Source organism: Ursus maritimus, unplaced genomic scaffold (genome assembly GCF_017311325.1).
Source record: "Ursus maritimus isolate PB19 unplaced genomic scaffold, ASM1731132v1 scaffold_2, whole genome shotgun sequence".
Lineage (NCBI taxonomy): Eukaryota > Metazoa > Chordata > Mammalia > Carnivora > Ursidae > Ursus > Ursus maritimus.
In genome coordinates, this window is record NW_024424452.1 from 25,662,165 (window position 1) to 25,686,358 (window position 24,194).

The following is a 24,194-nucleotide window of genomic DNA, read 5'->3' on the forward strand; positions in this document are numbered from 1 at the left end:
CAAATTCCTTTTCATGACCTACAAGGCCCTGCACGAGCAGACTCCTGCTCCCTTCCTTGCCTTCACGGCTTACTGTGCCCCACCGCTGAGACACTTCGGCCACCCCTTTCTCCCTCCTCTTCTTAGTCTGTGTGTGCTTTGCCAGTTCAGGGTGTGAGCACGGCTGGTTTCTCTGTTTGTATGTATGCATTTATTTACTTAAGATTTTATTTATTTATTTGACAGAGAGAGCGAGCGAGTACACAAGCAGGGGGAAAAGTGGGCAGAGGGAGAGGGAGAAGGTGACTCCCTGCTAAGTAGAGAGCATGATGTGGGGACCCTGAGATCATGACCTGAGCCACCCAGACACCCCGTTTCTTTCTGCTTTAAAAACACTGGACTCTAATTCAGTTCAAAAACTGGACAGTCACCTCCATCAGCTTTTGCAAAATAGCCGAGGAGTTTGCATTATCTTATTTACCCTCACAACACTGAGATGGGAGGGGTCATTGGCTCTATTTTCCACACTGCTTATACCACTCCCAAGGCTTATACCAACACCACTCAGTCTAACGAACAATCCAGGCATTTCCTTTGGTTCCTCCCCAGCCTTCATCTCTACAGTCAGCCAACTGCCAAGTTCTGCCAGCTTTGCCTCGAATTATTCTCAAATCTCTGAACTGTTCTCTTTCTTAAGTTCTTACCTGGATTATCCCAAAAGCATGTTTATTGGATTTTGCCTGCAGACTTCAACTTCTCTGATCCATCCATCTCTGTGTCTGTCCATCTGTCCACCTAATTCATTCATCTTTTCATCCATTCATTCATACATCTGCCCATCTGTTCTTCCATCCACCCATTCACCCACCCATCCATTCCTCCCTCCATCCCTCCCTCCCTCCATCATCCAGTGATCCATCCATCCATCCATCCATCCATCATCCATCCATCCCTCCATCCTGGGCATCTACTTTGTGCTAGGTGGGCTAAGTACTGAAAAATAAAAACAGAACTTCCCTTCCCGGATATTTTGGTCTATTTAGGAAAAGAGATGCTGATCAAACCACCACACAAATTTCCAAACTGGAATAAAGGCTATAAAAGAGAAGTTTCCCTCAAAAAAGCATAACCGGATTTAAGCTCCAAAGAAGGACGTGAGCTTGCAAGGAGAGTCATGAGAACAAGGGTGTGGACAGGGAGACCAGATGTGGGGAAGCCTTAGGCTGAAGCCTGCTTTCTCTAGGCATGCAGGAGGCTGGGGGCCCCTGGCGCAAGGAGCCGTGTGGGGAAGACAGGTGAGAATGACAGACAGGGCTGGAAAGAGAGGTGGGTTGGTTCCCATGGGGCCCTGAAGGACGCTGTAAGGGTGTCGAGTCTCTCCAGGTACAATGGGTAGACTCTGGTGGGTTTTCAGAAGATGAGCAATACAGTTCAAAGTATATCTGATGAAGAATGTTCTGGATGCAGAGTCACCTGGCAGGCAGGGCAGGGTGAGGCAGAGATGATGTGAGAAATGAGCTAAGAACATATTCCTGCATCCTCATGAGAGATGTGAGCAACCTCGCCAGGAAGGTCATGGAGGAGACAGAGAGAAAGGGACTCTGAGTGATATTTTCATTGCTGGGGGAGATGTAAAAACAGGGGAAAAAAACAAGCCCGAGCCAGCCCGTCACCTGAGCTCCTCTGAAGGGAATACTAATCTGAATGACATTTAATAGTGAGTGACCATGTCCTCTGAATGTACCAGGTATTTAACATTATGTGCTTTCTAGGCAGCATCTCAAGACTTAGCAGATAGACACTATCACTAGTCCCCATTTTACAGATGGGAAGAATGAGGCACAAGGAGGTTTAAACAGCACAGCCAAGGTTCCATAGCTAGCACTTGGAAGCACCAGGATTCAACTCCAGAACCCCAAGTATTAGAACACCGTGTCCTTGACCACCGTCTAGGCAGTAGGATTTCTGCAATGCTCAATTTCACAGGGATCGTCTGAGTCAGAAAGCCCCAGTGTAACCCCCCCACCTTGACCAGACAGGAACCTCATAGGATTCCAGCTGCATAAATAAGTCTGGAGGCTGAGCTCCACTGATCTGTTGGAGTCTTTACTGCTCTACAAATGCATTATTAATCAGCCACTGGGGTCCTCCCCATAGAGCCTTTTAAATTATAGTCAAATTCCTTGATAGCATTCTGTGCACCTTAATAGTGCATTTCCTGTGTTCACAGCAATAAACAAGGGGAGGGAGGCCTGGATAACCAGGTTAATTGCCCTTTGAGGTCTAGGCTGAGAAAGCAGTGGAACCGTGCCTCTAGATTCTCTGGGTTCCTGGCTGCGAAGCTACGAAAGTCTGGAAACAATCATCACTGTCATCCAGCGTCAGGAGCCTGGACCACGGCTCCGTCAAGCCTGGCCTGGCTGCTGTGGCTTCTCTGGGCCTCCAGGTCACCTTGTCAGGGGCCCCCTGCCTGGGAGTTTTCAGTCTGAGTAGGGGAAGCAGAGGCTACATGTGGCTTAGGACCTATGGGCCACCCAAGGGGGCTTGCTGCCTAAGAGGCTCTTAACCCACTTCCAGGTTATGACATGGGGGTGTGGTGGGCAGAGAGGCAGATACATATCCTGCCTTCTGCGGTTCTCTTCCCAACCTACCACAGCAGCCAGAGAGCTCACTATGAAACAGAGGTCAGCAAACTTTGGCCCTTGGGTCAAATCCAGCCTGTCTGTAAATAACGTATTAGGGCACAGCCATTCACATTTATCTATATATTGTTTACATACTGAGCTGAGCAAGTAAGACAGAGACCCTAATATGCCCTACAAAGCCCAAGATATCGACTGTCTGGCCTTTTATGGAAAGTCTGCTAATCCCTACTACAAAGCATAAATCAGACCATGCCACTGTTCCTGCTCAATGGCCATCAATGGCTCCCAACTACCCTACGATAAAGGTGAACTACCTTATCCAGGCCTCAAGACCCTATTCAGTGGGACTCTGACTCAGGCAGGCAATCTAATCTTCCGTGCTCTCTCTGCAATTTGGCTGTGTGTAGACCTTGGACAAATCACCCAGCCTCACTCAGACGTAGGATCCTTGTCTATAAAATGGGGCAATAAAGCCCACCTTGGTGAGGTTAGCGTGAGGCTCACATGATACAATGCCTGTTTGCAGAAGAGCTAAGCTTCTTTTTAGTTGTGGTAAATAGGTTTAACATAAAATTTACCATCTTAACCATTTTTTAAGCGTACAGTTCAGTAGTGTCAAGCACATTCACACTGGTGTGCAACTGATGTCTACGAATTTTTATCTTGTAAACCTCCAACTCTACCCAGTACACAAAAACTTCCCACTGTCCCTCACCCCAGCCCCTGGCGACCACCATTCTAGTCTCTATGCACCTGACTGCTGCAGGTACCTCGTGTAAGTGCAACCATACAGTATTTGTCTTTCCGTCATTGGTCTGTTTCACTCAGCATCATGTCCCCCAGGTCCATCCATGTTATAGCATGAGCCAGAATCCCCCTCCTTTTGAAGGCTGAAGAATATCCCATTGTATGGATAGACCACATTTGCTTATCTATTCTCCCATCGACGGACACTTGAGCTGCTTCCGCTTTTTGGCTCTTGTGAATAACGCTGCCATGAACACGGATGGTCAAATATCTCCTTGAGATCTGCTTTCAATTTTGGGGGGTGGGTATTTATCCAGAACAGAAGAGCTAACTCTTACTGAGAACTTTCGAGAACTAGCCCCTGTGGAGTCTGCTTGAGTTTTTCTCTCTCTCTCCCTCTGCCCGCTGCCCTGCTCCCCCCCTTTCAAATAAATAAATCTTGGAGAAAAAAAAGAGTAAACAAGTTCCAGAACTACACATCAGTTTCATATAATATTTGAGTCTTCCCAGCCCAAACCAGATTCCTTATTTTTGCAAGTTCCAGATCAACACATTAGTTTCTTATCATTTATACCCCCCCAGCACAAAACTAACTCTACTTCTGCATCTGTTGAATTTATAGATCTCAACGAGGGGCGCCTGGGTGGCTCAGGTCATGATCCCAGGATCCTGGGATTGAGTGCCTCATCGGGCTCCCTGCTCAGGGGGGAGTCTGCTTCTCCCTCTCCCTCTGCCTCTCCCCCCACTCGTGTTCCCTCTTCCTCTCTCTCAAATAAATAAATAAATAAATAAATCTTTAAAGATCTCGACGAAAACAAAAATCTGCCTGCAGTTACTCCTCAGAGAGGGCCTGGTCAAGTTCAATTGTCCTTTTATCTGCAATGTTTTCTGTTTTTTGAAATAATGAGAATGTGTATCGTCCCACTTGAATAATTAAAGAAATTATAACAAGCACGTTTTCTGCATTGTTTGAGCAAGCTTTAAAAATTAAACAGGGGCGCCTGGGTGGCACAGTCGTTAGGCGTCTGCCTTCGGCTCAGGGTGTGATCCCGGCGTTATGGGATCAAAGCCCCACATCAGGCTCCTCCGCTATGAGCCTGCTTCTTCCTCTCCCACTCCCCCTGCTTGTGTTCCCTCTCTCGCTGGCTGTCTCCATCTCTGTCAAATAGATAAATAAAATCTTTAAAAAAAAAATTAAACAAACGAACAAAAAAAACCCAAAAAATTCTGTTTTCCCTCCTGTTGCCATGTCTTCTGACCATTCTTCACTCCTCCGGTCCCTGGAAACACCACGAAGGACAGGCTCCTGGCAGCCTCCCAGTTCCTCAAGACAGGTTTCTCGATCTAACCACACCACGCTCGGAGGTGAGCTATTAATTTGCGCTTTGTGGCTTATCCTTGATTCTGATTTAGGGCAACATAAACCCTCCTCAAAATTTCCAAGAATAAATTAGTTTACTAATTTCTCCATTAAGAGTTTATCAAAGCGAGCACTGCTCCCTAATCAATCACCATATTTCCGTGTTTATCTCCTATTCAATTTTTACCACAGGGTTCTATACACATCAATTTGCCTGATGCTCTTCCTACATATGTTTTAAATTACTTTATCATTGTATAAATTTCACAGCCATTAAAAGGCTCTAATACCAGAATGGCTGACATGGTGTTAAAAATTGGATTCAATTCCACGGGGTAATAAATTGTGACCTAAATCCAATCTCTCATGGGTGACTGAAGGATACAATGAAAAATTATTGCTTTGTCATTTTTACACTAACACAAATATACCACGGCAACCAGAACGTGGCAGAGAAATAGCAAGTGACCGGTGCTGGCTATTTTTCACCCCAGAAGGCTTCGCGGGCAAGTCCCAAGGGTCTTGGATGGGGTCAGCCCCCGCCAGAAGCAGGTGAATTACCTGACTGCGTGGACCTCTATGCACCAGACGGAGGTAGCTCGGGGCCAAGTGGAACTGTTCAAGCCTTCCTTTAGCCAAAGGGCAGCCACTGCTGTGGGCAGCGAAGCACAGTGGTTAAGCCTTTGCCCCTGGCACTAAATAAAAGTCTCTGAGCTCAGAGGCTGGCCCTGCCACTGAGGAAATGTGTGATTTGAGGCAGGTTTCCTCCCTCTCTGCACGTTAGTTTCCTGGCCTACAGAGCTGTTATGAGAATAAGTGATTTAATGTGGCTAAAACGCTGAGGATAGACCCTGGCATTTAGCAATCCCCAGGTAAAGGTTAAGCATTATTATTTAAGGACAGATTCTTGTACAGAGACCTCAGTGCCCTGTTCTTTTTGGTTGCAGGGAAGGAGAGTAATGAACAGGGAGAGAAAGGTGTTAACATTTCCGCTGCCTTTCCCTTTATCTCTGGAGAAACTGGATCAGTCACTTGACACGTTCCGATGAGCACAGGTACTAAAGGCGCCACATGGCAGAGAGGCGAACACATGGGTTTTGAAGTCAGGCAGAAGTGAACTGGAGTTCAGGGTTTGCTGCTTGCTACCGTGACACTGGGCAAGCCACTGGACCTCTCCAAGCCTCAGTCTTCCCATGCATGAAGTGGGGAGAGGGAACACACTTTTCTCCAGGGGTGTGGAGAGATGCCCAAGACACGAGAGCTCTCACGCCCCAGCTCTGTGCAAGGGCTGGAGAGCCAGCGCGGGACACACACAGATGAGACCTGGCCTCCTGGCAAAGCGGGGACAACAGCAGATTCCGGTGTAACATGACCCATGTTCCCGTGGGGAGCAGGCAAGGTGACTGGGGGGTACACAGTCTGGGCACCTCATGGAAACTCGGGGAGGTGGAGTATGGGGAGGGAATCACAGAAGATTTCCAGAAGAAAGTGATATTTAAAGGAACCCCTGACCCTTAACCGCCAAATACTCAGAGACAGGAGAAAAAGCAAGCTGGTTGTTGTTGGTCTGTGTCAAAAGGAGGGACTAGCCTGGATACAACTTTCATCCACGGGCCGCTCAAAAAGCCACGGGCTCTCTCTTTCTGCACCAGGTCTATGCTTCCCAGACCCCAGGTGGCTGACGCGTAGCCAGCTACACCCAAAGGAAGGAACAGGCTCCCCAAGGCCGTCCTCTGAATTGCCATCTCGGCCTCACCCCGGGGCAGTTTCTGGGCAAGATACCCAGGCTGAGGAAAGTCATCAACTGCCCTGCTGTGGAAGCCGATCCACCCTGCCCACCCACCCTGGAGGCTTCCAGAACCTGAATAATCCGCCAATTTGTAAGTAACTGCTGGCTGAAGAGAGGGAATAACTCCTCTGAAAATCAGTATTTCACTCAGTAATCCAAGGGGGGCATCTAACAACCCACTGTACAGGTAAGGAGTGAGGCTGACAGAGGGCAGGTGCGTCGTCAGAGGGCTTTACAGCTGATACACTGGTAGAGGGGGGCACCTTTCAAAGCTCTCAAGGCCAGTCTGGTTCAAATCCTTCCCCTAATCCTGCATGAGCTCGTGATCATGAAACAGCCTCGGGCACAGGGCCTGCACGGATCTCTATCACTGCTGGGGACACGAGGATTCCCCTCTGTGGCTCGGGTGTTAGGAGAGACCAGGGTGCCACAGGAGACGAGGTCCCCCAAGAGAGTGCCATGGGAGTCCAGGGCTGAGAACTTGCGTCAGTCCCCAGAGGCAGAAGGAACATGGTTCTCTGGAGAAAGGGATGTGGGACCTGCCCTCACTCTTAGCTTTCCAGAACCTTGCTTGTCTTAGGGGCTGATCTTCGCCTGGCTCTCCGGTGACTTCAATTTGCTCCTGAGAGATGCGCCTCTGTCCCATTCTTCTCACTCAAGGCAAAAAGACAGGAATCATCTCACCTAGACTTTTTGGGAATTAAAATCTGGCTGCTCCTCCTCAGAGTTCCCCTGGCAGTACTGTTAGTTCTTCAACCTCCCTACACCTCCTCCTGCCTCAGGGCCTTTGCACACAATGTACCCTAGGCCTGGAATGTTCTCCCTCTGGCCTTTCCCCTAGTTAACTCCTCCCACCCTTCACTAACAAGCCAGCAGGCGTCTCTGGGGTAGGTGTGGTCCCTGGTGCAATTCTGTATTTTTGTGATCGCTGGATTCATGGATCTACCCTCCCAACTTTAACAGACTACAGGCTCTATGAGGATGGGGATTCTGTCTCTTTTTCCTTCCAAATGTATCCCCCAAATCTAATGCCCAGCTCAGACACTGGATGCTTGATGAGTAACTGTTGAATGAATGAAAGAATGAATGAACGAATGAACTCAGTATATCCGAGAAGTAGAAACCGTTCCGTCTAGGGGTAGCTCATGATCTTTGCATGTTCTGCCACAATGAGAACACATCCATTTCCGACTACCTGTTGCCCACTGCTTTCTATAGCTCATTCAGAGACAGCCCTTCCGGCTCCCTTGCTTTCTCCCCTCTCCATGCTCAGGGCTGCTATCCTGCGTCTTTCTGTTTGTTGTCTGACCCCCTACTCAGGACTGTGAGCTACGGTAGGATCTTGTCTCTTGTTCACTGTATGCCAGAACTCATGCCTGGTGTGGGGCAGCTTCTCGACAAAGCTTTGTTGAATCAAAGGAAATATATTTAAGGACGCTAAGGGGTAGAATGATGTTCACGTTCAGGACGGGTTTCCAAGGACATCCCTGGGGTTGTCCTCAATTCTCCCCAAGGTGCAAGAAAGCCAAAGGATGTAGTATCAGGGGTTCACTCGCTCACACTGAGTAACAGATACTTCCTGTGTGTCTAGTGTGGTGTCGGGTGCTAGGAGACTCCATGACTCTGCTCCAACTTAACAAAAGGGGAAGCTGAATTCTTAGCAATCCCACACTGCCCACAATAGTCCTGGTGGCAACAGGCTGGCCCGCCAGCGTCTCCACGCACTGTGTGGGAGGGAGGGGCTGTGCTAAGGGGTGGGTGGGCATCTAGGAACTCCAGCGCTGGCCCGCCATCCAGGCTCTGCCCTGCCGCCCACAATCTCAGGACGGTCACTGCTTCCCCCAGGCTCCCTCCAGCCTCCAACGAGAAGGAAGCCAATCAGCCGGACTCTCCACTGAGCTGCTCCAAGCAGTGGTCCACAAATGCAGGTTATGAACATGCTCCCCATCCCCTAGTCTGTAGATGTCATTGTGAGCACACGAGAAGGGAAAAAATACTCATCTAACCACGGTCCTCTCGTCTCAAACATGCTCTTTCAGGGGCTGGTGTTTGCAGCCTCTTTCCACACCTAAACCTTTCAGCTCTGCCTTCAGGCATGGTAGTTAGGGAACAAACACACCCTAATGACAAGTTTTAAAGTGAATGGCAGGACTGTGCAGCTGGCAGAACGTTCCGGGGGAAGAAGAAGGGGTGGAGAAGGAGGTGGGAGGGAGGTGAAGGGGGCATTTATGATATTTCCCATAACTACATATTTAGCTTTCTAAAAAGCCTTGTGGGTGGCAGCTGGCTTTCTTTATGATTCCAAGACTGGGAGGGGGAATGAACACCACAGTGCTTGAGAAGGACAAGGCAAAGTGGAACCAGCCTGTTGGGACTCACCTCTCAATGGGGGAGTCTTCAGGGGCTGCTGGCCTCAGCTGCCTGGCACACAGCGGGAGCTCAATAAATGTTTGCTGAAAGATCGGGCTGGAGTGGTCACTGGGCCTCGAAGAAACCTCTGAGGCCAGGACACCAACTGACGGTCACCACCAGCTGGTCCACCGGCCCATCCTGAAAGCTTCTGCCTACTATCCAATCCTCCCTCTGCGACCCCTGTAAGAACTCCTCCGCAACTGCCTGGTTTCAACACGTTCCTTAAAACCGAATCAGATCGGAAGTGAGATTACTGAATCACACGGCAGTTCTATTTTTAATTTTTTGAAAACCCTCCATATGGTTTTCCATAGTACCTGCACCATTTTGCATTCCCCCCAACAGGGCACAAACATCCCAATTTCTCCACATCCTCGCCGACACCTGTTGTCTTTCGTTTTGTTTTGGATAATGGCCCTTTGAATGTGTGTGAGGTGCCAGGATCTCAAAGAGATATGAGCACTCCCACACTCATTGCAGCATTATTCACAATAGCCAAGATGTGGCCAAAATGGAATGATTTCACATATATGAGGCATCTAAAATAATCAAACTCATAGGAACAGGTAGAATGGTGGTTGTCAGTGCTTGGGAGGGCAGGGAATGGGGTACGGTGGGTGTCAAGTGTCAGCTGAGTAAGATTAATAAATTCTAGAAATACGGTGTACAATATTGTGCCTATACACAGCGATACTGCGTTGTATGCTTAATTTGTTAAGAGGGTAGATCTCATGTTAAGTGTTCTTATCACAATAAAGATAAAAACTCTTTTAAAGTAGCAAAAAGTTAAAAAAAAAAAAAAAGAAAAAAGAAAAAGGGAAATCAGATCATGTTAGAACTGTTCAGTCCTGGGTGCCTGGGTGGCTCAGTTGGTTAAGCATCTGCCTTCGGCTCAGGTCATGACCTCAGGGTCCTGGGATCGAGTGCCTCATTGGGCTCCCTGCTCAGGGGGGAAGTCTGCTTCTCCCTCTCCCTCTGCTCCTCCCCCTGCTTGTGCTCTCTCGCTTTAATGCCCTCTCTCTCAAATAAATAAAATCTTCAAAAAAATTTTTTTTAAAAAGAACTGTTCAGTCCCTCCAGTGGCTCCCATATCACTGAAAACAGAATGTGAACACCCCTGGGTCTGACCCCTTCTCCCTCTGCTCTTACCGCACTCCCTGCTCTAGCCACACTGACCTGGCTGCTTCTGGAACATGCCAGGCCCTTTGCTGGGACCGCTCCTCTTCCTGTGGTACTGCCATCCCTTGCTTCTCAGAGAGGCCTCTGTGGTCACCTAATGAAACTGTCCCCTCCCCTGTCCTCTTGCTCTGCCTTGTTTTCATAGCTCTTAGCACACCAGACAGTGGGCTCCAGACCTACTGGCTCACTTGTCATCTCTGGCCTCTATGAGGGCAGAAGCTCCATGAAGGTGCAGCCATCCCAGTGCACACGTCCCAGAATCACCGTCCATCCTATGTCAAGGGACTCGGAGCCCCAAGCTGCACAGGAACAAGACATTCTCTGTGTTCGCTCACTGCTAAATCGTCCGGTCCCAGAACAAAGGTCGGCCACCTACAGCCCCTGACTGCCTATTTTGGTGTGGCCTTCAAGCTAAGAAGAGTTGTTACATTTGTAAACAGTTGGAAGAAAATCAAAAGGGTAGCATTTTAGGACACATGAGAATCATGTGCGATTCACACTGTGGTGACCCTAACCAAAGTCGTACTGCAACACCGCCATGCTGGTCATTTATTCTTATATCGACGCTCTCAGGCAGCGTCGAGTAGTTTCGACAAAGACCACACGGCCTGCAAAGCCTCCTATTTACTCTCCGGCCCTTTACAGAAAACATGTGCAGAGCCCTAGCTTTGGACACTGCCTACTGGGGGGGTCTGTCCCTTCCCCTCCCCGAGAAGCCCAAGAAACACTTTTGGGACCAGGTTTGCCCCATCCCCGCGAACCACTGCTGAAATCCCTCCTCTCTACTGGCCTCTGTGCCTTCCTCAGCAGGAAGGGTCTGATGGGGTCCTCTGCAAACCTGGCCTTTTGGAAAGCGAGTCAGCCCCGGCCACTCAGGCAGCTGCACCTGGATCAATTTGGCTTCCCCACACCGCCCCCATTAGTGGGGTGCTTTTTAGCTTTCCACGGCTGCTCCCTCATTTCCCCATCAGAAGGAATACAGCAAAGAGCCCGGGAGGAGTCAGGGTCTCCAGCTGACTGGGGGGGGGGGAAACTGAGGCACACATCCCAGGGCACTCAGACTGGCCGATCTGACATCCACGCCTGCATAGTCCCTCTGTGCTGGACCTCCAGCCATGCCTTCTAGAAGCCAGCTACTCATGCTGTGGAGTCACCCCACCACCCCCAGGGTGCGGGGATGGTTGGGAGACACCCCGTCCCCAGCTGGTAGTGCTGTCTGCCACTCTCTCTGAAGCGGGCAGCCAGTGACCTCCAGCCAGGAGCCCATGTGCCCAGAGCCTCTGGACTCCTGCAAAGGCTCATGGGTAAAGACTGTTGTCATGTCATGAATGGTTGCCCTTCTGTCGGAAACCCCCTTCTGTCCATCTTCAGCCCTAATACTTGAGGTGGCTTCCCCTCAGTCATGAGCAAAGGCTTGCAGCCCCGCGGCTGGACGGCTTGCCTACCAGCCATCGGAGAACCGCCGCGTCCCCCAGCTGCTCAGGCCCCGGTCCCGGTCAGGCCACAGCCCACCCCACCTCCTAGCCGACCGCTGTCTCTGGAACTTTCTCACGTTTGTCCCCTGCCGCTCGTTCCTCACCTGACCATGCATGCTGCAGAGCACAGGCCACTGGAAGCATGAGTCCACTGGCCCCACCTGACACAGCAGAGGGTGAGGGTGAGCTGCAGGAGGGATGGGGGGCCCCAGGGGGGTATTTCTCAGGATAGTTTCACTCAAGATGGAGGGAGGCCAGACGGAGCTTCCGGACATATAATTGTTCCCATTATAACGAGGCATTAAAAGTTGTGTCACTAGCACCTGGCACCAGAACGCCTATTACAGGCCGAACGGTCTTTATGAAGGAAGGCATCCATCAGGAGAGCTACCTCTGCCCTTCACCAGGGTCAACGTGATCCCCGTGGCCAGGGCTTCTGTGGGAGATGTGGGCCAGGCAGACTTCCTGGAGGAGGTGGCATTTAGGCTGAGATCTAGAGCAGGGAGAGGTGGCGGCCAGACAAGGTGGGGTGCAGTGGGGGGGTGCAGGCAACAGTGGGGGCGCTAAACAGAGAGTGAGAGAATGCCTGAGCCCGTGGGGGCCACATCTGAAGAACGGAGCGAGAGATGCGGCCAGGCAGCAGGAAGTCACCATCGAGGAGGCCTTCCACTCACTATTCTCAATGCCCCTTGGCTTATAGCACTACCGCTGCCGACAGCCAAACATCGCTTCATTCTACCTCCCCTCTGCTCCAAGCATTTGATACTCATGCTCCCACTGCAGCCAGCAGTCCTAGGAGGAAAGGCAGGAGTATCTGTGTCCACTTGACAGATGAGGAAGTTGAGGCACTGGGAGGTTAGGGTCACACACCTAGTAAAGTCACAACCAGGATTCAAAACCCAGTGGCTGGAGAAAACCTCTTTTTTCTAGCCCAGGTCACCCTTGGCCTTTCATCTGACATGGTTTCATCTCCACGAAACAGCAGGAGGTCCAGCTGAAGTGATGGGAGGTCTGATTCTGGAGCCTGAGGAAGGGACAGAAGACCCAGGCAATTGTGAAGGGTGGGGTGGGGGCGGGGCTGCCTGGGTGAGGAAGGGGGAGGTCAGGGGTGGTCTGGCAGCTGCAGTGAGCAAATGGGCCCTATGAGGAATAAGAGGCCATAGTGGGATTAGAAATAAGCCTCTCTGAGGCCAGGCTTGGGAGCTCAGAGGGGTAGAGCACTCCGTGCCCTCAATGCACCTCACTCTTGGTGGCTGTCACTGGGGGGTGTATAGATCCCTCCTTTCCTTGCAAAAATGTGTCATCCTTCCAGCTGCTTTCTCCAGGAGGTGGCGTGAAGTAGGCAAGTCCCAAAGGCAGGGCACATCTGTATAGGTAGCAACCCAATTCCTGGGGTTCTAGACTCTTCCTTTTCCTCGAGTGGTGCTAAGGTGGGGGGACGGGAGCAGTGGGGGTGGAGTGCGAGGAGCAGGAGCCTTTCACAAAAGTCGACATTCCAACTCTATTTCCTTCCCTCTGGATGGTTCAGATTGCCCACCATGAGGAACCGTTCCCCTAATTCTACCCAACTTCTGGCAACATACTGGCTGATGTCCGGGTGGCGTGCAGCTCGGCAAACGTCAGCGTGTGCATCTGTGTGCGCGCCTATGAGTCTACACACATGTTACATCTCCCCCCCCCCACCTCCACCTCCTCATTTAGCAGGAAATAAAAGGACCACGGGGCTGAAGCTCAAATCCCTCCTAAGCGGAGGGAAATCCGGGTGTCATGGTTTCCAGAAAGGGAATACAATCTCCGTATGGGGTGTAATTACATCTTAGCTTTCTGCAGAAGAATAGTTTATGGCTTAAATGCTATTAATTGTAAGCCGTTTTGTTCCACGGGAAGTTGTTCATTGATAACTACCCAATTAGGGTTATTTTGCAATTAGTCTATTCACAGTAAATTTATTGCAAAAGGGGAGGCTGTCGTGCAGCAAATTAAGGCACTGTCGGGCTGGGTGTGCAATGGCTCTTAAATGCCAATCTTATTAACCAGCTCAGAGGTCCCGGGAGGGCGTGCCATCTTGGCTGACACCGGCGAGTCCTCGGGGAAAGCCCTGGCAAATTCACACAGCACCACCACGCCGGGAGGGTCTCAGCATGATCAAATGGAGCGTGGAAGCCCCTGGCCTCCACGGGTGACGCCAGCCCTCTTGTTTCCCCACCACCCCCTCCCTTCTCCTTGCAACGATACCGAGGATGGAGAAATACAGCCTACGGGCTGCAAGACCTCTCCGAGGTCTGACCGTTGGAGCTCAAGGGAAGCCTCCTGCCTCCTGAGGAGGGGAAGGCCAAGGGTAGGGATGCAGGTCCGGGGATACCAGCTCTGCTGTTCACCAGCCACGCACCTCTAACCAAGTGCTAAACCTCCCAGCCTCAAAGTCCTCACGGATACAATGGGCTGGTAACAGACTGACCTCCTAGGGCTGGTGTGAGGATTCGGTGTGCTGTAAGGCGCACACTGTGTTGTATTTACCACTACACAGGATTGGTACCTGGCAGGGGTAAGCAAACTAGGGCCCACAGGTCAAATCATGCCCACCACCTGCTTTAGTCAAGTGAGTTTTACTGGAACACAACTAAGTGCACTGGGTACGTATTGTGCATGGCTCCTTTGGTGCTATAACAGCAGTTTTGGGTGGTTGGCATAGAGACCATACGTATGGCCCACAAAGTCTCAAATATTTGTTCTCTAGCCCTTTGCAGGAAGACTGTGTTGACCCCTGGCATATAATGAGTGCTCAATATTACTTCATGGAAGGGCATTCAACACAGGCCTCTGATACTCCTCGGTCAAGCCAGGTGCTGGTTAGCAGAAGATTCCAGAACCTTCTTCCTCCACTCACTTATTCCTCTATTCCATCAGCCAAGTCCTTTCAAGAATATAAATGCGAACCCCATGGACAGCTTGGACTAGGGTTGAAATGCAAGGGAGAAATGAACCCTCTCCTTTTATATCTTTCCATTTAAAAGAGAGTATAGTCCAGATACACGTTCACCACCGAAAACTCAAAAAATACAGATGAAGAGCGAGTGAAAAGCTGCAGTTGTCTGCACCCTGCGCAAAGAGGAACACGTGAGGCATTTGCTGTGTATCCTTTCACAGCTCTTACACACACAGCCACTTCCTACCTGACCCAAACCCTACAAATCACTACAAACCCTACAAAAAACAATTTAGGCTCACGACGACAGGGCCAACCTCACAGGGCGGTGGAGGAGATGAGCTGACTGAATGCAAACAGCCTCACGCAGTGCCTGGCGCAGGGCGAGCACCTGGTAACTGCCTGATAAAACACACCACAAAGAAAGGCACGCGATCCAGTCAACGGCATGACGTCAGACGCAGAAATACACGAGTAATACCTCACCTGTGCAAATGTCCCCCCCACCGGCGGAGGGCCCCTCCGCTGTGCTTACAAACGCTGCTGTTAGAGCTCTGACCTCTCTCTGCGTCGCAGAGCAAGACATGTGATTTGTCACTGGCCGTCAGCCCACAGAAGAGTCCCCAGCACAGGGAGGAAGTGGGGAGAGACAGAGGGTGGGAAGGAGAGAGGATGGAAGGAAAATGGAAGGGAGGAAGGAATTTTCGATGGAGGAAAAATGGGAAGGTTGTTTTTTTAGAGCCTCCGAAGTCAATGCAACCATTTAGAAACCTTCAAATCATATTCAATTACGATAATATTTGTGTCAATTTTAATCCCGATATTCTGCTGAGAGAGAAATGAACCCTATCGATACAATCACCTCATATTCCACATCAGCCCTGATTTCATGTATTTTATCCACTGCCATTGAGGCAACTGGTTAAAGCTTGAACAAAAGGTCATTTGATTTTGCAAAGGTTTTCTTTCACACAACTTCAGAATTCAGACAGTACCAGAGAACAAAAAATCTTGTGTGTTGATCGGGGGGTTGGAAAATAGGGTGGTCATTCTCGGAACGTTGAGAATGGGAGCAGAATGGGACTGGGCGGGAGGAAGAACTGGAACCGGGGCTGGAACTCACCTTCCAGGGGGCAGAATCGGGTCACCTTCTTGGGCATCAGCAGTCCAAGCTTGTGGCGACAGTAGGTCTCCCCGATCTCCTGGTGGCAGTGTTTGGACTTGGAGCGGGACAGGGCGGAGATGGCCTCTTTGCCTGAGATGTCGCACTTGGGGGGCTGGTCGTACTTGAGCTCGGGGGAGCCACCCCCGCTTTTCCTGGTGTGGGGCTGTCTTGGGGCATCCTTCCCACGGCTACTGTTCACTGCGACTTTCTCACCAGGAGGCAGCACCTCGTTGGGGCCTTTGCCTGGGAACGAATGTCCCTTCCCCTTCTCCTCCTGCTCCAGCTTCCTTTTCAAAAGCTCCTTCTGTCTACTTGGGGGCTTCTTTGCCAACTCAGGCTGGTGCTTTTGCTTTTGAGTCCTGGGTGCGAAGTTGCTGTTGTCCACATTCTCAAAATCTTTGGGGACTGAGTTCTCATTGTTGCTGTCTGTTCGCACTTTCTCTTTCGGCCGGTGAGAAAAGTAGCCATCCTGGAGAAGATGGGGAGGAACACAGAAGAGAAACATCACGGAGGGTTCAAGCTAAGTAGGTTGGCCCTTGCAGACTGGGGCACAGAGGGTTGGAGGTCTGTGCCCCAGTTTCATGCCATATTTTTGCTACGAGCTTAACTTCAAAGTAAAATTTTCTCTCTGGACCTCAATTTCCCCATCTGGAAATATGAGACATGTCAACGAAAGACTAAGGCTTTGAAAACTCTCAAGTGCTCTATGATGCTGGATGCTTTGTTACTAACCACACCCACCTTTCAAGAAAGTTTCCTTGATTGTCTCTGCCATTGGATTATGGACATTTTGTTGCAGCTTCCTGTTTAAATTCTAGCAGAGAGGGCTGTGATGGTTTATTTAAGGGTTAGAAATGCGATAATAAAATTATAAGGGAAGAAAATATTCGGTGGGATATTACATGCATTCCATTGCCTCTAGGACAGGCTCACAGATCTATGCCCATAAGAGAAATGAGACGGAGCCAGAGTTAATTCTGAGGGAGAGACATCCTAGCTGTTTGGGAAGGGAATGCGTCCTCTGCACTACGATCTTTACAGTGAATCCCAGGGGGATGCAAGCTTGTGCTACTCTGGTGTTTGGCCTCTGTACCTGGAGCAGAACTGATTAAGTCACCCAGGGGTCAAGAGTCATTCTGGAGACAATGCCAGGTATAGATCTTTCCAGGAAGGCAGGTGGCCCCAACTCAGCTTCTCCATGCATAGGTAGGCCCTGGCCATTTTGAACTCAGAGCAAATGTACCGTTCAACTAATCCCCTACATCATTTCCAAAACGTGTTGCCACTGCTTGGAGCCCATTACCAATACCTTTACCTGAAAGAGTAACCACTGTTTCAAAGCTAGCCCCAGAGGGGACCTCTAAAGCCACAGAGAATGCTAATTGGCTCCATAAATCTACCCCTGTTGCTACAGAAACACAATGGCCATGAGTAGCAATTTGAGCGAAGACCTCCCCTTTGGTTCTCTTAAATGTGCCTGTTCACAGTTCCCAGGGAAGAGGATGGTGGGACAGAACAGCAGAGGCAGGGCTGGTGCCTGGCAGTAGCTGACAGGGCAGCCGGTCTGCCCCAGGGCTCATACTCTAGCATCTTGGCCAACCATGGCCTCCATGGGCCAAATCCTGTGCACCATCTGCTTTTCTAAATAAAGTTTTATTGAAAAACAGCCACACCTGTTTGTTTATGTACTGTCTGTGGCTGCTTTCCCACTACGACAGCGGGAATGAGCACAGCAGTATCATCCATCTGGCCTGCCTCAATATTTCCATCTACCCCTAAAAAGTGTGCAGACACTAGCTCTCCAGCAGTAATGAGTTCAGTAGGGTCTCATCCCCTGGGCGTGGTTTAGTTGTCATCGTCCCCAGGGCCCCCATTTGGTCGAGTAATGGGCTGGAGAAGAAGCCATAAGTGGCTGCTTCCTTCTTGCCCTTTGCTCCATCCACTGAGCGTCAAGCACCCACTTCTCCTACGTGGTGGAGGCCTTAAAACCGAAAACTGACTCTTAAAATTCTTCATGGGCACTCTGTAAGTTGGACATTGTTCTAATTCTCATTTTGGATGTGAGGGCATGGACTATTCGTGACTTGCCCAAGTAACCCAGTGGGGGTGGTGAAGCTGGGATGGGGCTGCAGACCCTCATGGCCTGGGTTCCCAGTTCCACTACCCACTTCCAAGAAGCTACAGAGCCCCTCTGACCCCCATCACTCTGCCCCCGTAAGCAGTACCCCTGGCTTTGTACCACAGGATGTGGCTCCCTTCCCGTCCACTCCCGCCCAGCTACATGGATCTGGAATAGCCATGTCACCTCTAAAGAGCCATCTCAAGTCTGGCCAGTGGCCCATTGGGTGGCAAGGAGTCACACAGAAAGAGGGACATTAAGTAGGGCCACAAGGCACCAAAAGCTCGAGGTGGTAGGAGTTAGGAGGTAATGGGGTAGAAAAGAAGAAACAGATACTAAGAAGGGAGAGCGGAGTGTGTACTCGGTCACAGCACGGCAGCCGGTGACACAAAGGGCTGATATCATATCCTGGTCTGTGAAGGGGAAACTGCCAGGTCTGACACCTGGTTCCAGGCTTTCCTACCTCCCCAGGCACCTTGCAAGAAGTCACCCCTGGTGAGGTGCTGTTCCTGCTCCTGTCATCTAACTGAACCCCCCTTATGTTCCCCTTTCCCCTTCTTTCTGTCCAGAGGCCCTTAAGGAATTCCAAACAGCTTCTCAGATGCATTTTCTGAGCACTGGCCACCAGCCAGGCACCATCTACTAAGTGACCCCCAGGTATCACTTGCTGGATGCAGACAATTGGCCCAGAAGGAGGTACTCCCCTCGCCCTTTTACAGAAAGAGAAGCCAAGGCTCATCTCTCTAACATCCCTGAGCACAAATCAGGTGCCAGGGACCCAACCAAGCCCTGGCACGTGATATCTCATTCAAGCTGCGAAAACAACGTGCCAGGCAGGTACTACTATTCTCCCATCCACAAAAGAGGCAGGGAAAGCTTGAGGATGTTCTGTAACTTGCCCAAAGTCATCTCGGGGAGGCAGTCAACTTGCACCTGTCTGATTCTAAAACTTGCTATAGCATACTGCCTCTTCTATTTGGCTGAGAGGTAAACCGAGGAGCGTTTCGCTCTCCTTTCTCTACGCGGGGGAGCGCGAGGGGGTATTTCCCTCTTACGCTCATACTAGCCTAGGTTGAGATGGAAATGGATATGGGGGGCTGGCTTTTAGTAAGGCTCTTGACAAATATTTCGGTTCTTTTTCTTTTTCGTCTATACACATGATAGGGCTATATTTCCCATACCCCACAAATTAGGCACAGCCAAGCATCTTGCTGTGGCCAAGACCAGCGATCAGAACCAAGGGACAATTTGCCACATTCCTCTTTCCTCCATAGTATCCAACCACACTCCTGATGCTAAGGTCCTGCATCCCTGAGTGAGGCTAGCGTGGAGCAGAGATCAACTCTCACAGGGCAGAAATAAACCCCTTATATGCTTTCCATCACTGGCATGTGGGGATCTTTGTTACTGAAGCACAGTCTAGCTCATCCTGACTGACAGAGGAGCCCACCTGATCAGCTTTCTTCCTCCGAGCTGTCCTCAGACACAGAAGCCAATTTCTGGATGGTGTGTTTTGGTTTTGCTTTGTTTTTTGGCTTCTGACAGAGAATCAGTTGGTTCAGTACCAATGCCCAAAAACATGAATTTAAATTCCACCCCTAAGCTAGGAGTTCACACAGAGGCAGAGGATAAGGGGAAGAGTCTCAGTTATCTGCATCCTTTCTCGTCAGACACAGCCTAAGTATCATTCTTGGGTTGCTCTCTTCCCTCATTAACAGAGGATGGCAAATCTGGCCCTGAGCACAAAACCTCCGTAAACCACCGATTTCAAAAGCTTACATTCTCTACCACTTTCTGGCAGAAGTTCTCCAAGCAAAACCAGACACAGGAAACACTGCAATCAATGAAGCTAATCTGACCATCAGAGAGTGGCCGATTCCTCTGGCTAATTTGTGATATCAGGACCAGGCGCCACTATCAATTCTAATATAACTCTTGATTAATAGGCGTTGTCTACTCAGAGAGGCCCCCACAATGGGGATGATGAGTGTGGCCCCATGGCCTTCCGCCCGGCCCCAGACGCTCCACAGCTGCCAAGGGAAATCAAAAGATTCGGGTGTAAGAGGGAAGGGAAAGATTTGTCTTCTGGAATGAAGAGTTCACAGATACTAGATAGCTTCCAGAGAGGGCACAGTCAGCAAGAACCAGACATCTTTCAGAGGCCCGGAATCTCCTGGCTCACTGAGTCAACTCTGTTTCCTCCACTAGTTGATGAATTCTCCCTCAGCATGTCCACACTCCCATTTTTTCTTTTTTTAAATATTTATTTGAGAGCATGTGTGCGAGCGGGGGGTGGGGCGCGGAACACAGAGGAAGAGGGAGAAGCAGACTCCCTGCTGAGCAGGGAGTCTGACTCGGGGCTCGATCCCAAGACCGAGATCATAACGGGAGCCAAACGAAGACGTTCAACCGACGGAGCCACCCAGGTGCCCCTGTTCTTCCTTTTTTAAATTTTATTTTATTGTGGTAACAACACTTAACATGAGATGTACCCTCTTAACAAATGTTTAAGTGCACAAAGCTGTATTGATACCTACAGGTGTGACGTTGTACAGAACATGTCTAGAATGTGTTCGTCTTGTATAATTGAGACTTTATGCCACTTGATGCAATCCCCTACTGCCTCCTCCCCCAGCCCGACAACCACCGTTTTATGGGTTCTCTGAGTGGGACTATTTTAGCTGTCTCACGTAAGTGGACTCATGCAGTATTTCTGTTTCTGTGACTAGCTTATTTCATCTTATACACTGTCTTCCAGGTCCATCCACGCTGTTGCATGTGGCATGATTTCCTCCTTTTTTCGAAGCTGAAAAATATTCCACTGTTTGCATACACATTTTCTTTATCCATCCATCTCTTGATGGACATGAGATAACCCTCCACCTTCCTGCTAACTCTTCACCTGTGCACCAAAGGTAAACAGGTCTCTGCTCTTTTCGTTCTGGAGAATCAAGACCTGGAAATCCACATCCACATTGCCTTCCCTATGAAAACCAACCTTGGGAAGTTTTCAGGCAAATACACGCAAGATAACCATCATGTCCTCAGCACCCACGTACCCCCTTGTCTGGCCCTTCACACGCCTTGTGTCCTTAATCCTCTTAAACACCCAGGAAGCACGGAATCCTAATTAAGGAGAGGAAAGGAAGGCATGGGGAAGTTAAATGACCTGACCAAGGTCATGCTGCTAGCAATGAAGAGCCTCAAACACCCCGTGCCTCAGCCACCTCATCTGGAAAATGGGATCGATAATACTTACTTCATGGGTATTTTAGTGAGGATGAATCCATGTCAGACTTCCAGAATGTGTCTGCCCCCAAAGCAGGAAGAGGAAAAACCACTGGACCCAGATTAGGTTTGCTACCAATTAACACTAGGCCTCAACCATCCCACCCCTGATGGCCTCCGCCTGGAGGACAGGCTGGTTATTATTTCCTCATTATGATCGACTAGCTGTGTCCCCTTTATTCTTAACCAATCTAACACTATCACCTTGAGTTATTTATGTAAATGCAACCCTTTGACTTATTTTATTTTAATGTACTTATTACAATGATTGTACATTCAAATGTTTGCTTGAGAGCTCCAAAACTCTAATTGCTCTGCTGCTGCCTTACCTCTAAGCTGCTGCTAGAATCCATTTTTATTCTAGAGAAATAATTAAATGCAATAATGTCCTCCATTCCCATTCAACCTTGGGCACGTTTAGAGCCAATTTCAATCAGGTAGAAATATGCTAAACACAATATGGCTCTGAGAGGCAGGGTACGTGACCCGGGCTGCTGTTCGGAGACAAACCTGGACCTGCCTCTGCCCCTCCCTGTTCTCCAACATACAGATTTCGGGGGGGGGGGGTCCTCTCCTCACCCAATTGCCTGAACCCGGGTCCCTTGGTCCTGTTTTGGAAAGGTGGAGGTGGGTGGCTGTGTTTTTTAAACTATCCACTCACTGATAAACCTTTGTTATTTTGTGTGTGTAAAATGAACACTGGACAGGGAGGGAGAAGACCCGGGTACTTGTCTTGCTTTGGAGATTGTCCAATTTTCTCATATGTAAAATGACAGGTCCTGTATGCATGTTACTAAACATTCTCTGAATTTGGCATTAATCAATATGATTGACTAACAAAGTTCTGCCATTCCAGCTCATTGGGAAACAATCTGATGGACCATAAGAGACCGGGGATGGAGGAATAGATGGGACACTCCCGGGGGCATCAGGTCTCCTCCTTGACCCATCCTTTCATCAATATCTCCAGCAGTTCTTGGGCCCAGGACACATCACTTCATCTCTCTGTGCCTTAGTTTCCTCATCCAACTGGGGGGTCTGAGGCTGGCACCTACCTCCCAGGAACCGAACTGACGAAGCACAGAACACAGTGCTGGACACACGGGGGGGTGCTGAAGAAACATGCGTCTATTAGAAAACACATGTACGATGCTTGAACGTCTCATGCTCCGTCCCAAGCCCACTGCAGGTACTAAGCTGTGGAATCCTCGTGATGACCCTATGAAGACGCCGCTCCATTTTTCTCCCTGTATTTTGGATGGAAGCACTAAGGTTCAGGGATGTGAGGGGTCTGAATCCAGATCTAAGAAGGGGAGGAGCCAGGATTTGAACCCAGGTAGTCTGGGTCCAGAGGCCACGCCCACCAACACCACATAGCCTCCCGGCAGCTGTGAGGAAGAAGGATGATGGCAAAGGGAAACCCTGGCCAGGCGAGCTGTCCCACCCGCCTGCTTGTCACGACCAGTTTATGGCTTCCTTTTGTGCCATGTAGACGCTCAGCCAGATGAGTGGTGATTTGTTGTTGAACTCAGTGTCTGAGGCTTTATTCCAGTCACCAGGGTGACCAAGGCCATTGGGAGGGACACTGGGGGAGAAGCCCGCACCTGCTTCCAAAAAGACCTCAGTGCCAGGGTAGAGGAACAGTGGAGGGGCAGTGCGCATGGCTGCACCCAATTAAAATATGCAATTACCCAGGCTGCCAATGCAAATAGACCTAACCCAGGCCCCTGGCCCGGCTCATTGGCATGCACAAAACGTGGCTGGGCTGGCCAGCACTTGAAGCCCGTGGGCCATGCTGGGCATGGGCAGGCCCTTCTTTAACAGAACTCTAAATAATAAGCCTGGTGCAATTTAGCAAATTTAGTTATGGCAACAGAAAACACAGCAGGGGGTAAGGAAGGCGGACACTGGATTGATAGAGCTGGCTTAGAATCCAGCTTCCACCCCTCGACCCCAAGACAGAGGAAAAGATGAACTCTCAGAGCCTCAACTTTCTCATTTATAAAAAAGGGGTAGGAGGATTTACTTTGCAATGGTGACGTAAAGATGAAATAACAGGGCACACTTATATTTAATTCTATTTAACGAAAGAACATTCGGCATGGTGCTTGATATATATTCAGCCCTCAGTAAGTTGTAGCATGATGACATTTTTAGCTGGCCCCTCACTGTCATTTGATGAGTAGGCCCCTAAGTGTTTTGTAAAGGCACGAGGCAAGGAGAGGAATAGTGCATTCAGATCTGGCTTCTGCCACTTGCTCAGTGGGCGGCCCTGGGCACAACACCTAACTGTGTGACCCTCAGTTTCCCTCTCTGTAAAATGGGCGTAGTAACTAGTGCCTCCCTCGTGGGGGCTTCTCTGAGTTAAAAGAGTTAATACATGCAAAGCGTTTAGCAAAATGCCAAGAACTTAGTACACGTTAGCTATAATTTATTAAAATGGAGTTAAGGTTTGCAATGGTGGTCTAGTGTGGCGGTTTTCAAAGTGTGGTCTGGGGACTCCTGTAGCTCCCTGAGACCTTTTGGGGGGATCTTCAGGTCATGATTTCCATCAAAAAACAAAGATGTCCTGTTCCTTTTTTCTCTCCTTCCCTCACAAGCACACAGTGGAATTTTCCAGAGGCCATACGAGGTGTGAAATCACAGCAGACTGAAAGCAGGAGCAAATGTGAGAATCCAGCTGTCTTCTATTAAGCTGGATATCACAACAATTTGCAAAAATGTAAAACAATGACTCTCTTCATGAAGTTTGTTTTTGTTGTGGAGAACATACATATTTTTCATATGACTATTAACTTGTGCAAACATGTAATGGGTGATCATTGTTATTTTAGGTCAATTAATAAATAAACATTTTAAGAGTACCTTAAATTTCAACATATAGTAAATAATTGATACATATATAAATAAAACAAAAGCTTTTCGGGAGTCCACAAAGTTTGAAAATATTCGGGGGGTCCTGAGACCAACAAGTTTAAGAATGCTGGCATAATACGTATTTGTAATCCCCAATAGCCTCTCATTCCTGAAATAAGAAGTTTAAGACTTTCTCAGTTCTGGTGGTCCACTATATGGCAAGCCTTTGGATTTATACTTTACTTACACACGCA

The 24,194-nt window shown here is 49.4% G+C and overlaps 1 protein-coding gene across 1 annotated transcript in view; it reads right to left on the bottom strand.

Annotated features, from left to right (window-relative positions):
* XYLT1 (xylosyltransferase 1) overlaps positions 1–16,402 on the bottom strand; it is a 128,017-nt gene extending 111,615 nt beyond the window's left edge. The window contains exon 1 of the mRNA XM_040635270.1: positions 15,636–16,402. Within this exon, the coding sequence (XP_040491204.1) occupies positions 15,636–16,182 (547 nt within the window). The 5' untranslated portion in view covers positions 16,183–16,402. The remainder of the gene's footprint in view (positions 1–15,635) is intronic.
* Positions 16,403–24,194: the final 7,792 nt, after the last annotated feature.